Source organism: Archocentrus centrarchus, chromosome 7 (assembly GCF_007364275.1).
Source record: "Archocentrus centrarchus isolate MPI-CPG fArcCen1 chromosome 7, fArcCen1, whole genome shotgun sequence".
Taxonomy (NCBI): Eukaryota; Metazoa; Chordata; class Actinopteri; order Cichliformes; family Cichlidae; genus Archocentrus; species Archocentrus centrarchus.
The window spans coordinates 3,317,671-3,332,534 of record NC_044352.1 but is presented as its reverse complement, the minus strand read 5'-3'; the positions used below and the strand labels follow the sequence as shown (position 1 = coordinate 3,332,534).

Sequence of the window (14,864 nt, the reverse complement as noted above, 5' to 3'; positions counted from 1 at the left end):
GCATAACTCAAGAACCTGACGTGCTAGAGAAATTCTGATTATAGATTTGTAATCAGCATACATGAAATGCCTTATATCAGGTATTTTGCTCCAGGTAGCAAAATCATTGTTGACCAGTGTAAGCTGCCACTCATGGATTTCCTGTTTACATACAAAAAGAAAGTGACATCACAGGCAGGTAGAGGAAAACATAAGAAGGCTGCTCACAGTAAGAAGCTTCAAAGCATGTTAAGGTAGAAAGGACAGATTTACTGGAAAGAGAGCAAATGGCTGGATAAATCTCTTAATGTTACTGATCCAGAGTTTTCCAACTAACGTCCTGGAAACTTCTGCTGGATAATTTGCCAGTAATTTGTCTGTAAAAGGAAAAGACATTTTAGGGCCAATAAGAAAAAACAAACAAGCAGTGAAACTGAGATAAATGAAAGTCTTATGGAAAGAAAAAAAATAGTAGGTAGGTAAGTCACCTGTACTTCTGTGTGTCAGGGGCTGAACAGGAGCGGGACTGGGTGGCGGTGGCAGCAATTCAGTGTCGTCTGGACCGGGAAGGAGGAACGAAGCTGTTCACGGATCTGGTGATGAGCACCAAGAATGACAAGATCTTCCAGGAGAGCATCCAGCTGGCCATCTGTCTGCTGGAGGGAGGAAACACTGAGATACAGGTAACAGGATTCATTTCAGGAGGAGGTGGGGTCAGATATGTCTTGTGCTTTTTGCTAATTTAAGCCACTGTGATACAGCTATAAGACCAGGTATGATTGAATTAGTCAGATTTCAGTTTATTGTTTAGTTTTCAGTAGGGATGCGCCGATCCGATATTCAGTATTGGTATCGGTCCGATACTGGCCTAAATTACTGGATCGGATATCGGAAAGAAATAAAAAAATGTAATCCGATACATTAAATAACGTTTCGCTCACATTAGCTGCATTACAGGGCTCAGCCGTCTTCTTCTTCTTGTGGGTTTGCGGTTGACCAAACCAGCTTAGAGCTGCATTACCACCACCTACTGGAATGGAGTGGGTCGCTGCAACGGATTCCCTTTGACACTGAGCGATCATCGCTGACATGTTTTTCCGCCTCCACCGCTCTCTGCCTTGTTTGTGTGTTGTGCTCGCTGTGCTGAGAATCAGCTGTTATTTTTTTCTCTACTTCAGCTCCCGGACATACTGCTAGCGAGCGCAGATATTAGCACTAGTGACCGTCCGGTACCGGAAGGACCCTTTCCCCGTCAAAATATTTTTGATACTTTAATCCCTGATTTGTGACTAAATATAGACCTGCAGTAGAAACGTATTTAGGAGAATGCTTGTAAATATAAAGCATTACAAGATTGCGCTCACGCAGCCCACAATCAGCTGATTTACGTGCAGTCTGTCTGCACAAGCGGAAAGAGGCGGAGCCGGCGCGCTCAGATGGAGCAGAAGGAAATGTTTTTCTAGTGTCCAAAAGAAGCCTTTTCGTCCCTGTAACCTCCATTAAACCTTTACTGGGAAACAGCTGGAGGTCCTTCATCAACCACCTGATCAGTAAGTGAAGAAAAGAGAACTTTGTAGCTGCTCCATCCACCCTGTTTGTTTCACACAGGGAAAAACTGCAGTGCGGAAGTTAAAATATGCAGATGAACTGTTAATATGAAAAAAAGTATTTCTTATCCAGTTACTTGAGTAATCAATATAAATAGAATACACAATTGCTAAAATAATCGATAGTTGCAGCCCTAATGAAATTTGCAACATGCCATAAGCATCACCTTCTCACACAGAAGCAACAGGATTCAGGTGACAGTTATTGTTATAAGTAAGTAAAGATTATTTATATAGCGTTTTTCACAGACAGAAAAGCGCTGTACAATAATTAAAACACAATATCACCCCCCCACCCCAGAAAACACTATGTTAAAAACATAACATTACAATATTAAATGAAAAAGAATAAAAATAAAGTCAGAAACCAGAAAGCCTGGTTAAACAGAAAAGTTTTCAACTATTTTTTAAATGATGCCACAGAGTCAGCTAAATGGAGCTGGAGTGGTAAACAGTTCCAGAGCTTTGGTGCTACTGCCTAAAAAGTTCTGCCCGCCCTGGTCCTTAGTCTTGTATTTGGGACAACTAAAAGACTTTGATTTTGCTGTGTGAGAGACTGTTGACTTCTTCTTTTTTTTTTTAATGTTTTTAAATGCCTGGATCAATTTTAAATATCGGATTTATATCGGTATCGGCCGATATCCAAATGTAAAATATCGGTATCGGACATAAAAAAGTGGTATTGTGCCATCCCTAGTTTTCAGTAATGGGCTCATGATAAAATAAGTTCTTGTCCCAGTTTTGGACTTGGTTTAGACCTGGTTGTTCACTGGGTTTATACGTTTTCAGGCTTGTTTTGGTCCAGTGTTAGACTGGTTCTTATGTTAACACTGTCCACGTATACCATAGAACTCCTTCTACAAACTGATGATGGGCGACAACAAGTCGGAGAAGTTCTTTAAAGTGCTTCACGACAGGATGAAAGAAGCTCAGTCCGACATTAAAGCCACAGTTTCTGTTAATGTTGGAGAGGTGACGCACAAGGCCAACGAGAAGGAGCTGGAGAATGGTGAGTCACCTAAAAATAGGAGTTTTATTAGGTCACACGCGTGGGGTCAGATTACTGTCATTTCAATGGACATCCATCTTTGGAGTTCCTTAGATTTGATTTATTTGAGAATGGCATGTTTATAATAATCGGTTTGACATCACTTGTGAACTTTAATCATTTAGACACTTGATAACATGTTTACTTAAACAACTCAGTATTATGCACCTCTGTGAAGGGGGAAATGACCCAGTTAATGAATTTCAATTTTGAAACATTTGTGATAATATTTTCCTACCTGTAAAGGCAGCGCCACCACTCTGGTACTTTCGGGTACGGGAGGTCACCAAATGTTGGTACCAGGTGCGTCGATTGCTCCAGGCACCTCCACCCTGCCAGCTCAGCCTGCTGCAGAACAGAAGGAGGTGGAGACAGAGATGGGGCCCGCTGTTACCATCATGAAGCCAATCCTGAGGTTCCTACAGCTGCTCTGTGAGAACCACAATCATGACCTACAGGTCAGTTTCTGCTAACTACTGAACAGTCAGGAACTCAGAGTTGGGTCTTTTTTAGAGAATACAAAGTAAAAAGTTCCTATACTACTTAGATCTTAGAGACAAGTTCAAAGTTTTTCTCTCCTCTTTAGTCAGTTCTTTTACCATCTGTTAGAGGCCATTAGAGGAAGTAAAGCTATCAGTTTGTTCCAGCATCTTCTTGATGTGAGCATGTGTACAGAAAATGTGAGGTTGATGGTTTGTGACACTGTGTTTCCAGAACTTCCTGCGTTGCCAGAATAACAAAGCCAACTACAACCTAGTGTGTGAGACTCTTCAGTTCCTAGACATCATGTGTGGTAGCACGACGGGTGGTCTGGGCCTGCTGGGCCTGTACATCAATGAATCAAACGTCCACCTCATCATTCAGACCCTGGAAACACTTACAGAGTACTGCCAGGGACCCTGCCAAGAGAACCAGGTACATGAGCCCACAAGGATGGAAATGATGGTTCCTAGTTTTATTTGGATGTGCAGGTGGTGCACTGGTTAACGCTGCTGCTTCACAGTGAGAAGACTCAGTTTAATCCTGCTGTTGTATGTTCTCACTGTGCCTGCAGGAGTTTCCTTCCTACCACAGTCCAAAGACACACTTGTTAGGTTAACTGGTCATAGCTGGTACCAATACCACTGAAATTCATGATTCTTGATACCAGTTTCAGTACGAACAGATGTGCATTTATACTTTTGAACGTCTTGGATACATTCATTGTTTTGCAGCCACTGTGGACCTTCTTAGGGTGACTACCCACTGAGGAGTGGCCAGTGATCTCCAGTGCCTACTCTGGGTTATCAATAGATCAATATAGCTGCTATCAAGCTGTTAAGCTGTGCTACTAGAATCTGTGGAGGGACAAGACACAAAGCCAGTGGTTGGTAATGGAAGGAGATACTTGCCCAACAGTTAATAAAACTATGAAAAAGTTCCTGGATTTCCAAAGTTCTTTTGACCAGTACTAGTCCTGATTCTGTTACCAGACAAAGAACTACTTCCACTAAACAAAGAATGGTGCCAGCACCAAAAACCAAGTTCATGTCTTAAAATGGGGGCTCAAAAGGCACCAAGGCAGCTCAAGCTCCAGCCCCACAGATGTGGTCCTCTGGTTTTCAATCTTCAAGAGTGTCTTAAAGATGTCCGGGATTTACTACAGGTATAACACAGCAGGCGCCGGGCCTGTTCCAGCACAGACATTTGTTTTCTCTGTGTGTTTCAGACATGTATCGTGACCCATGAGTCCAACGGCATCGACATCATAACAGCTCTGATCCTGAATGACATCAGTCCTCTGTGTCGCTATCAGATGGAGATGGTGCTGCAGCTGAAGGTAACACTGGTTCACCTGTCCATTTACACACACCAGTGCCAAATTTGACAACAAGCACCAGAAATTCTTACAACTTAATTATGTTCAAACACGTAATTTGGAGGGCAGTGTTGATGGTGATAAAACACCAATATTTATCCATACTTATAGTGCAGTTTTGTTTCAAGTTCTTTAAGCCAACATTTCTATGAAGATAATTTAAAGGAAGAGAAATAAAAGTGTGTCCAGAGTAGCTGGCAGATGTTCTAGACACTTTAAATGATCTTAGACTTTGATTATTAAAAGACTGAGCGGTTGAATGCAGACTGTTAATACCATATTTTTTGTCCACAGTCTTTGTATGGGCTTCAGTCCTGTTGTCTGACTGCTGTTTTTCCCCCTGGTTGACAGGACAACGCCTCCAAGCTGCTGCTGGCTCTTATGGAGAGTCGTCACGACAGCGAGAATGCAGAGAGGATTCTGTTAAACCTGCGGCCACGAGAGCTGGTCAGACCCTGAACCACAGAAAGCAGCTGTTAAAGGTCTGATTGAATTGCCAGTAAAAATCCAAGTGTGTGTGTGTGTGCACTCTGACAGATTGAGGTGATAAAGAAGGCCTACAACCAGGAGAGCGAATGTGAAGGGGTGGAGGTGGAGGCTTCTCCTCAGGAGGTGGGACACAACATCTACATCCTGGCTCAGCAGGTGACTAAACACAATTTCCTATTGGCTGCCTTGAAAAACTCATGATATTCTGTGTTGGCTCAGTTGTTGGTTTGGGTCGAAATGAAGTTCTTGTTGTTTGTTTCCAGCTGGCGAGACACAACAAAGTCCTGCACAACCTCCTAAAACCTCCAAAGAACAGTAAAGAGGGTGATGAGGGCATCTCCTCCATGGTAAACATCCATCCATCCAGCCATCCATGTTATGTTGTAATCCCCTAAAACTGGCACCATTCTGCTGTTTGTGTGTCTGCAGCTGAACTTGAACAACCGGCCTCTGTCCCAAATGTTGAAGTCCTCAGCTCCAGCTCCTGTGGTGGAGCAGGACCCGCTGGAGTACTACGAGCAGCTGACCGCACAGATAGAGGTAGTACTACTGCAATACATATCTTTTTTCCCCGGGCGCCCTTTGGCTGCCCCCTGCTCCATGCTGTGCTGTGTGTACTACATACTCCATGTGTGTGATGGGTTAAATGCAGAGAATGAATTTCACTGCATGTAAATGTATGTGACAAATAAAGCTCTTTCTTCTTCTTCTTTATCCAGAGCCATCAACACTAATACACTTTGTGTTTTCATTATCAGATTGACTTTCTGTGTTTATGCCATGTGAAGAAGAATAGCCCATTGAAACTGTACAAAATAACATTTGATCCTTCAGGTAAAAGGTAGTAATGACTGAGCACCGCCACAATGAAAATCATTTAACAAGCAGCTCCATTCTTCTACTGCATAACTGGGTCCTTGTCAGCATTACAGCAATCTAAGCAGAGATGCTCTTCTCGGGGGACGCCAAGACGTCTCCCAGCTAGATAAGAGGCAGAATCTCTCCTGCATGTCCAGGGGTCTCCTCCCAGTTGGACCTCACCGGGAAGATGTTCTTGAGTCATCATTGTGAGATGTGCAAACCACCTCAACTGGCTCCTGTGTGGAGGTGGACTGGCTTTATGCTGAGCCCCTCCTTACTCCATTTCTGAGCTTGAGCCCATTTACCATTTAGAGGAGGCAAATTTCCACTGCATATATCTAAAATCTTATACTTTCAGCCACTACCCACAATCTGTACCCAGGGGTGAGGGTAAGAAAATAAATATAACAGTAAATCAGCGGCTTTACCTAAACTCTTCCTTTTTAATAACTGACCACTAAACATCCATCTGTCAGTATCATGAACACAACCCCATCATACTTAATTCTCTCCACTTGAAGCAGCAACTCATCCCCAACCCAGAGCAGCCATTCCACTCTCTTCTGACTGAGAGGTGCTGATTAGCATCCCTGCCACTGTGCTCTACAAACCACACCAGGGCACACTGGAGGTCACTGCTTAATGAAGCAGGAGAACCACATCATTCATAAAGAGATGCAATCATGAAACTTTGACCTGCACATTTCCTCTAACTGGAAATTCTATCCATTAAAGAATCGACAAAATCATCAATAGCTGTAATATTCTGTGGAAAGAGTCGAGTCCATTCTTGGCATTAGAAGCTTGTATTGCCCCATTTATTTGAAGTAACTCCTTTTGGGAATTTTTACATATTCATCTGCCAGTCCAAGTTTCTGACCATTCTTCCAGCAAAATGACTTCATGTGGAAGTTTTCTGCAAGGTTTTCTTGCCCGTTCTAAATCCTCCCTCAATATTTCAGTGTAATTCGAGCCTGGTTTGACTCCCATAACCACCTTCTTTTTTAAGCCGTTCCTTTGGTGCGTTTGCTTACGTGCATTTTGAATTTAACTAAAAACAAATGCTGTAACAGCATATTCAAGTCCTCCTTAATAAGATGCAGCATTCAGTCACTGAGTGCAAAGCTGCCCAGCCCTTGGGGCAACAAAGAAATCCAACCACAACATTTGCACAAAAAAAAAAAATAGAGGTGGCCACACAAACCTACCTTTTGAAATTAAAATACTCCAAAATTAGAAGTTTTCCCCTCTATGTTCGTTTTTCTCCATTGTTTTTGGAAGCTCCTCCTGGAAAAAACCTCCCATGCAGATCAGATTTGTGCAGTTATTTTGTGACTGTACTTCGACACCAATCTTTGCAGTGTTGGCTGATCCTCAGATGAAATCTTGAGGACCTCTGCTCGTTTTGCATTAAGCAGTCTGCTCTTGGGCCAAGTTTACTGAGAGAGTCAGCCCTACACAACCTGACAATCATTAGAAATTTAAGCCACTTTTTCAATGCAACCGGTCTGTTTTATTTAATTATTAATCATTTGTTTCAGTTTATCAGTTTCATCTTTAGGGACCGCTCTAGCGAGGATCATGTGTTTGCTTTTATCACGTGTGTGTGTATGACATATTTTTTAAACCCCGCCCAGATTGTTCGGGAGGACCGCAGCATGGAGCAGATTGTGTTTCCTGTTCATCCCATCTGTGAGTTCTTGACAGAGGAGTCAAAGGTCAGAGTGTTCAACACCACCGAGCTGGACGAGCAGGGGTCAAAAGTCACGCATTTCTTCGAGCAAACGTCCTTCCTGCACGGAGAAATGGAGTGGCAGAAAAAGCTGAGGAGTGAGTACGATACTCGGGCAGTGTGCATGCTCACTGAGGCACTTGGAATTGTTACTGTTATTCATGTTCCCATGTGAGCTTTCTCTACTTCAAGTCAACGTATCCAGCAGTGTGTTCAGGCTCAGGATGTACGTGCTCTTGCAGGTATGCCGGTGTTGTACTGGTTCTCCAGGAGGATGACTCTGTGGGGAACTGTTTCCTTTAAACTTGCCCTCTTCATCAACCTCATCATCGCTTTCTTCTACCCCTACGACTCCGGAAAAGGTACTACTGGTATATCTGAAAAATACTGCTACTACACAAACACAGTGATTTCATTTTTATCATCATCTGAGGAAAGTGTGGAGGACTGGTTGAGGTGGGGATGCAGCACTGAAAAAGATCCTCCTCTCCTCTGTAGGCGCGATAGATGACTCTCTGTTACTGATGCTGTTCTGGATCCTGACCGGCCTCTCGGTCCTGGGTTTGTTCTCTCAGCGTTACGGCCTCACACCGCTCACCGTCGCTCTGATCATCAGGTCCATCTACCACCTGGGCATTGGCAACACACTCATACTGCTGGGAACACTCAATGTGAGAAAACACTACATCACGACCTGTGTTTTTTCTCTTTTAAATATTTTTATTGCTCATTAATAAGACAAAATTATTTTTTATCCAATTACTTGAATAATTGATGGAATCTCTGATAGAATACTTGATTACTGAAGTAATCAATAGCTGCAGCCCTACTCTAGATTATACTAGTAAAGAAAAAAAAACTTGTTTTAAACTGGCCCCCAAAAACCTCACTTTGTTCTGAGCGGCCAGCTTCTGGAAGCCTGCTGAAGGGCCACACTGTCACAGGTCACAGTGCTTGTGAGCTGTATTTCCTGTACCTTTAAGTGTGTTTACCTCATTTTTGGCCACATATAAATATGAGCATCTGACACTGTAACAGAAAATAAGAAAATTGGGATTTTCTTTGGTGGCACCACCATCAGTCTGATCATCTGCTCCACTGTGTATGTTTTGACTCATTTCCAGCTGATCAATAAAGTGGTGTTTGTGGTGAGTTTTGTTGGGAACAACGGCACATTTATTATGGGATACAAGGCCATGGTGATGGACGTGGAGTTCCTCTACCACCTGGCGTATGTCCTGACCTCAACGCTCGGGCTCTTCGTTCACGAGCTCTTCTACAGCATCCTGGTAAACAGCAGACGCAGCGATCCTCTCAGACGTTTGTCCTGTTTCTGTCAGGAAGGAAAAGCTGAATGTCTGCGTTCCTCTTTGTGCAGCTTTTTGACCTGATCTACAGGGAGGAGACTCTGTTGAACGTGATAAACAGCGTGACGCGTAACGGTCGCTCCATCCTGCTCACGGCGTTGCTTGCTCTCATCCTCGTCTACCTCTTCTCCATTGTGGGCTTCCTCTTCCTGAAGGACGACTTCATAATGGAGATCGACCTGCTGCCACAGATCGCTGCAGGTAAATTCACAGCTGTTAAAATTAACCCACATAGCAACCTTACCTTACCTACGGTATTAATTCATGCTCGTCCCCTCCTCAGGTTCTGAAAATAATGAAGCCTCTCAGGATTTCCTCAAGTCATGCGCTGCAGACGGAGTGGGCTGCAGTGCAGAGACCAACACTGAAGAGGAAGGTAAGAGAAGCAGAGATCACCAGCTGGTTACCGACATTAATTGCAGGTCTTCAACAAGTATTAAAAAAACACCAGTTTTAGTTAACTTCTCTGAAAATTATTCATCCAATTTCTGCCACTTTTTTGAGTCCAACAACTCTGACCACACGAACGCCGTTTTGAACTGTCAATCATGCAGAGCTGCAGATCCAAAAATATCATTTGGAGCTGGTAACGAGCAGAATAGATGCATTCAGTCATCAGTGTTAAAATGAAATATTAAATGTTACTGATGATGGGGTTTCTTTGTGTGTGCGTGTGTGTGTTTCAGAGATGGCCAACTCTGAACGTGCGTGCGACACTCTGTTGATGTGTATCGTTACTGTGTTGAACCACGGACTGAGGAACGGAGGAGGAGTGGGAGACGTCCTCCGCAAACCATCCAAGAATGTAAGAAACGCTTTTTAACCTGAATGCTGCAAAAGGCTCAATCTGTATCTTTGGTCAACCTTTATCTGACTTATTATCAAATAATCTGCCATAGAAACGCGCAGCTTCCTGTTTAAATATGCAGCAACTACAAACTGGACTAGAATATTATAAGGTTATAAATGCCAGCTGCTCTGCAGATTAAGATTTTACATGATCACTTTTATTAGATCATATTGTCTGGTTTGAAACTGATGACTCAAATGCAAGTAATAAACATTCAGAATAATAATGAAGTAGAATAACTTGGAGGACTTTTAAAAGGAGCAAACAAACAAAGTTCCTGCAGAGTAGAAACTAAACACCTTTCCTGGTTCTGTGTGCAGGAGCCGCTGTTTCCTGCTCGAGTCGTGTACGACCTGCTCTTCTACTTCATCGTCATCATCATCGTCCTTAACTTGATCTTCGGTGTCATCATCGACACGTTTGCAGACTTGAGGAGCGAGAAGCAGAAGAAGGAGGAAATTCTGAAGACGACGTGTTTCATTTGCGGTTTGTAGACGTATCTCACAGTGTGGCTGACAAACCAGTCGATTCTTTACAGAACTTTTATCTTACTGACCGCCGATTTCTGCTACTGCAGGTCTCGAGCGAGATAAGTTTGACAACAAGACGGTGTCCTTCGAAGAGCACATCAAACTGGAGCACAATATCTGGAACTACCTCTACTTCATCGTTCTGGTGCGCGAGAAAAACAAGACCGACTACACAGGACCGGAGAGCTACGTAGCTCACATGATCAAGGTGTGAAATCGTAAAAAAGGGACAGAGGCACGGCCGTGATTTCAGCTTCAAACAAACTTCTTCTCCTGCTGTTTCAGAACAACAACCTGGACTGGTTTCCACGCATGCAGGCCATGTCCCTGGTGGTAACAGACAGCGACGGCGAGCAGAACGAGATGAGGCAGTTACAGGACAAACTGGCATCGACCATGAAGGTGGTGACGACTCTGACCGCCCAGCTGACGGAGCTCAAGGAGCAGGTATTTACACACCAGGTGGCAGTCTGACTCTCACACAGTGAAGGCTTACACTCGAATACTGGGGCCGACATCATGCTCACTGTGGACCTGAGTGTGTTCTGATAACAAAGTCGACTTTGATTTGACAAATTACAGCTCGCTAGTTAACCACCCCTCCCTGTCATTGCTGTTGGCTGGTGCTACAGAGATGCAGCCATTTGTCCAACACTGTTGATGTAAATGCATAGATGAATATGATGGCTCACACTAGCTTGGGAAGATTTTTGGCTAGCCATGCAGCATTTCCACTCTATTACTTTACTAGCGTTACACTGCATGATACTGATTAATAATAAAATTAATTCAACCAGCCAGATCAGCTGCAAGAGTTTGGGTGAATTAGCCAATCATATGCACTCAGGACTGTGTTTTACTATGGGATATCAGCCAAGCTAATGGACAAGCCAGATGAACTAGCCAACAGAGTTTGTTTTGATCCCCCAAAACAGAAGAATTGAAGCTATTATAGCTGCAAAAGGTGGGCCGACATCATCGTAAAATGGAACTAGAAGCACTCAGAGAGCGCAAACCTCCGCCAAGGCCATAGGGTCACTGACGCTGTAATACGTGTATCTAAATACTGTGAAATAATCTTTTATCTTCCCAGACAACAATAACCTCCTATCCCGCAATAGTGTGTTACCTCGACTAGATCGCGGCTCCTAACCGTAGTAGGGAGACCTCTGGTTTCTACTTCGCTTGGCTCGTGGCTGGTAACTAACTTGCTCATCCATGTGGGTCAGCTTCAGCAAGTTGAAGGATTTTAGCAGCAGAACTTTTATTCCTTTTTCCACCGCCACCGAACACACTTTTTCCCTCGCGCTCGTCTCCCGCGCTAGCCCGCATACACACACACACACACACACACACACGGGGCAGAGAAAAGTGGGCGGTCTCTCTCAGCCTACAACATACAACCTGTGGCTTGAAATAGATTTCCCATAAGGCTACATTCTTAAAGGGGAAGGCTCTGCCTGTATCCGGCAATAGTGAAGAATCCTTAAAAAAAATTCCTGGATCCAGATCGTGATCCGGATCACTGCCAAAATTTAATCACGTCTTCCTCTTGTCATTTCCAACCACTCCACAAAATTTCAGCGAAATCCGCTCATAACTTTTGGAGTAATCCTGCTGACAAACAGACAGAAAGAAAAACAAACCAACGCGACCGAAAACATAACCTCCTTGGCGGAGGTAATAATAATAAGAACAGGATGTCACATGAGTGTGAAGATGAGTGAAGACTTTTTGGCAATATACTGTAACATAAATGAGGAGCAGGGCTCTAATTACTACAGTGCATAAAAATATACTGAATCACAGCTTGATTGGTGTTTAAGGAGGCTTCGTGTGACAGCACTGACTTACTATGCTCCCCGTGTGTGCGTGCAGATGACGGAGCAGAGGAAGAGGAGGCAGAGGATGGGCTTTGTCGACGTCCAGGGTGGAGGAAGCGCTGCGATGCCTCCCAGCGCCGCAGGAGGAAACCATCAGATCTACAAAACATAAAGACAGACTCTGATCAACACACAGAAAGACTGAATGTTCACTACAAGTTCCACATCTGTAAACCATGCAGCTGGACTGATGGACGCTAAGACAAACACTAGAACGGAGCTGCAGCACATGCAGCTTTCACACAGCTTGGACTTCCTTTGATATGCAGCAATACAGACTTTTTGTTCATAAAAAGCAACTTTTTGTCTTGTGTTGAAATGAAACATCCAACACACACTGATCACTTTCTGAAGCAGCAGATGTTATTGATATTTTGCTGGTTGATCATTCGCTCAGATTAGCGGCTCTTGTTCATCCAGGCTCAGACCACACCACAAATTTAGCCCTAAATTTTCCCGCAGCGGGGCTCTGAAGCATTCTGGTCTCAGTCTTGTTTTCTTCTCTGCTTCGATTTAAAAGAAACTCTTTAAACGCTTTATTTTTTTCCTTACAGCAGCGTCAGTTTGGGGATTCTTTCTAAATTTACATTTAATTTACTTTATAAAGCTTACTGATGGAAACATCACATAACTGAGGTTTATGGCTTCAACTGAAAAATGCATTTTTGAAAACAAAACCCTTCCCACCAATTTATCCCCATGGAAACATTAGGGGCTATAATTTTTGGCTATAATTTTTGAAGACATTTATGTTTATGTGAATATTTCTTGTATGAAAATATGCTGTCCCTTGTTTTTAACCAATGTTTGGTAGAATGTGATGCACTGCTACTACCTGAAAGTGGCTGTGATGTACTAAAATGTTTGCCAGTAATCGCTGAACAGCAAAAATAGAAGAAAGTGTCGGTAACTGACCGACCAGTAAAATGTGAGATTAGCTGCTACTGCGCAAACGAGCCAAAGACGACTGCAGTTCTTGTGCTGCATTTGGTCAAATGAATAACAAGTAAAGCCAGCATGTCACAGGTCTACCACAGCTATGCAAGTCATTGAGATCAGTTTGGGAGGGTGATGGTCTTTTGGAATATTCAAACAGTATTTTTGCTTGAAATGGCCATCCCAAGAAAATCCCTTGTTGCTGCACTTCCAACCCAAAGCAGCGATTTCACTCTGACACGGACTTCTGGAGACACCACGGCCGAGTAATCGCTGCTGTTATGCTTCTTTAAAGTCTTCCTGAGGGGCACGCGGATACTTGGTAAAGTCCCTGCAGACAACAAAAACCCGGCAGGCATGTGGACACCTGCTCAGACCCTCCCACTCAACGTCTGATAAAAAAAAATTACCTCACTCACAGATGCAGAAATTATAACACCCACATTAATGTCCACGTGAGGTACTTTGTTTGATGAAATGTATTAATTTCCAAACGGAAGTACTTAGAAAAGTCTAATTTCATCATTTGCTTCTAAGTTACTAATATTTCGTGCTAATATTTCATGCTCAGCTTTCATTAATGAGCGGCTCGTTTCACTTGGAAAAAACTGTAAATACCGACATCCACACAGTAGGGGGTGCTATAGGAAGTGGTCCAAGCATTTTGTTTCTAACATGCAGTCAGAAAGAAATGAGAGCATCGATGCAGCTAAAGAAAAGTCTTTTTTTAACCCATCTGAAAGTTTATAGTTGGAGCTCCTTTTTAATTATTACTTAGATTAAATGTTTGTTGGCTTTAGAAAAAAAAGAGGAGGAGCTTAAGGAATCTAAACTTCCTGTTTTGGATGTGCTCAAATTCTTGTTTATAAAAAATAACAGATGTCAACTCACTTTAGTAACTAAGAAAATGTAAATGCAAATGAATGTGCAGCTTCTGTTTGCTGATTTCTTTTGTGCTTTTGTTTGTGAAGCTGAACCCACGTGTGCGTTTTATTGTAACTCTGGGAAACTTGTAGTTCTTAATGCTTTTATGGTTTCTCTATGATAATGTTTAAGTAGGCAGAGGATGTGGTTTGTAACACTGTAACAGCTCGGTGCAGACACTGGACGGTGGGTTTATGAGCCGTCGAGCACAGAGAAAAGAAGTATGAGCTATGAAGAAGAAAATGCACGTTTTCTCACTTTTGGTTTAAGTAAACTTTATTTAAATCATACACAGATGTTAAAGTTATGTGGTTTTAGTTTAAGTTTTGGGTTTACTCAGATCTTAAAAAATAAATAATTTACTCCAGCTGGTATTTTAATATTGATTTTGGGGTTTGGGATACAAAACTTTAAAGACTTGCAGATAAAACAAATAACAGGACTGAATATGCTCAAAACTCCGAAGATCCAGACAAACATTAAGGAAAAATATTAAATGTATTTTGGCCTGCCAGAATCATCATGGGCATTCTGCACGTTAACGTTTTGAAAGGATTTTTTTTTCTTATTTAATTAAATGTAAACTGTTAAAGATATGACTGAGTCTTTTTTTCATTCATGTACAAACAAACTTGTCACAGTCACACAGCAACTCTGACGAGTCACTGAGGAGGAAATGAGTGACAGATTAACCTTATAGTCCCACTGTTATGTAATGGATGCACTTATATGGTGCTTTCATACTCAATTTGAGCCCTCAAAGCACTTTTCTACACCTAAGCACTTGGGGTTCAGCACCT

General features: G+C 42.7%; 1 protein-coding gene across 1 annotated transcript in view; it reads left to right on the top strand.

The window, feature by feature from the left end:
- The window catches only part of LOC115783180 (inositol 1,4,5-trisphosphate receptor type 3-like), a 33,815-nt gene extending 19,184 nt beyond the window's left edge, over positions 1–14,631 (top strand). The window contains exons 22-41 of the mRNA XM_030733883.1: positions 487–662; positions 2,436–2,595; positions 2,881–3,092; positions 3,349–3,549; positions 4,343–4,453; positions 4,844–4,939; positions 5,030–5,137; positions 5,245–5,328; positions 5,411–5,521; positions 7,480–7,672; positions 7,817–7,936; positions 8,073–8,245; positions 8,699–8,863; positions 8,953–9,142; positions 9,225–9,317; positions 9,628–9,746; positions 10,112–10,277; positions 10,369–10,529; positions 10,607–10,768; positions 12,200–14,631. Coding sequence (XP_030589743.1) covers positions 487–662; positions 2,436–2,595; positions 2,881–3,092; positions 3,349–3,549; positions 4,343–4,453; positions 4,844–4,939; positions 5,030–5,137; positions 5,245–5,328; positions 5,411–5,521; positions 7,480–7,672; positions 7,817–7,936; positions 8,073–8,245; positions 8,699–8,863; positions 8,953–9,142; positions 9,225–9,317; positions 9,628–9,746; positions 10,112–10,277; positions 10,369–10,529; positions 10,607–10,768; positions 12,200–12,316 — 2,918 coding nt within the window. The 3' untranslated portion in view covers positions 12,317–14,631. The remainder of the gene's footprint in view (positions 1–486; positions 663–2,435; positions 2,596–2,880; positions 3,093–3,348; positions 3,550–4,342; positions 4,454–4,843; positions 4,940–5,029; positions 5,138–5,244; positions 5,329–5,410; positions 5,522–7,479; positions 7,673–7,816; positions 7,937–8,072; positions 8,246–8,698; positions 8,864–8,952; positions 9,143–9,224; positions 9,318–9,627; positions 9,747–10,111; positions 10,278–10,368; positions 10,530–10,606; positions 10,769–12,199) is intronic.
- Positions 14,632–14,864: the final 233 nt, after the last annotated feature.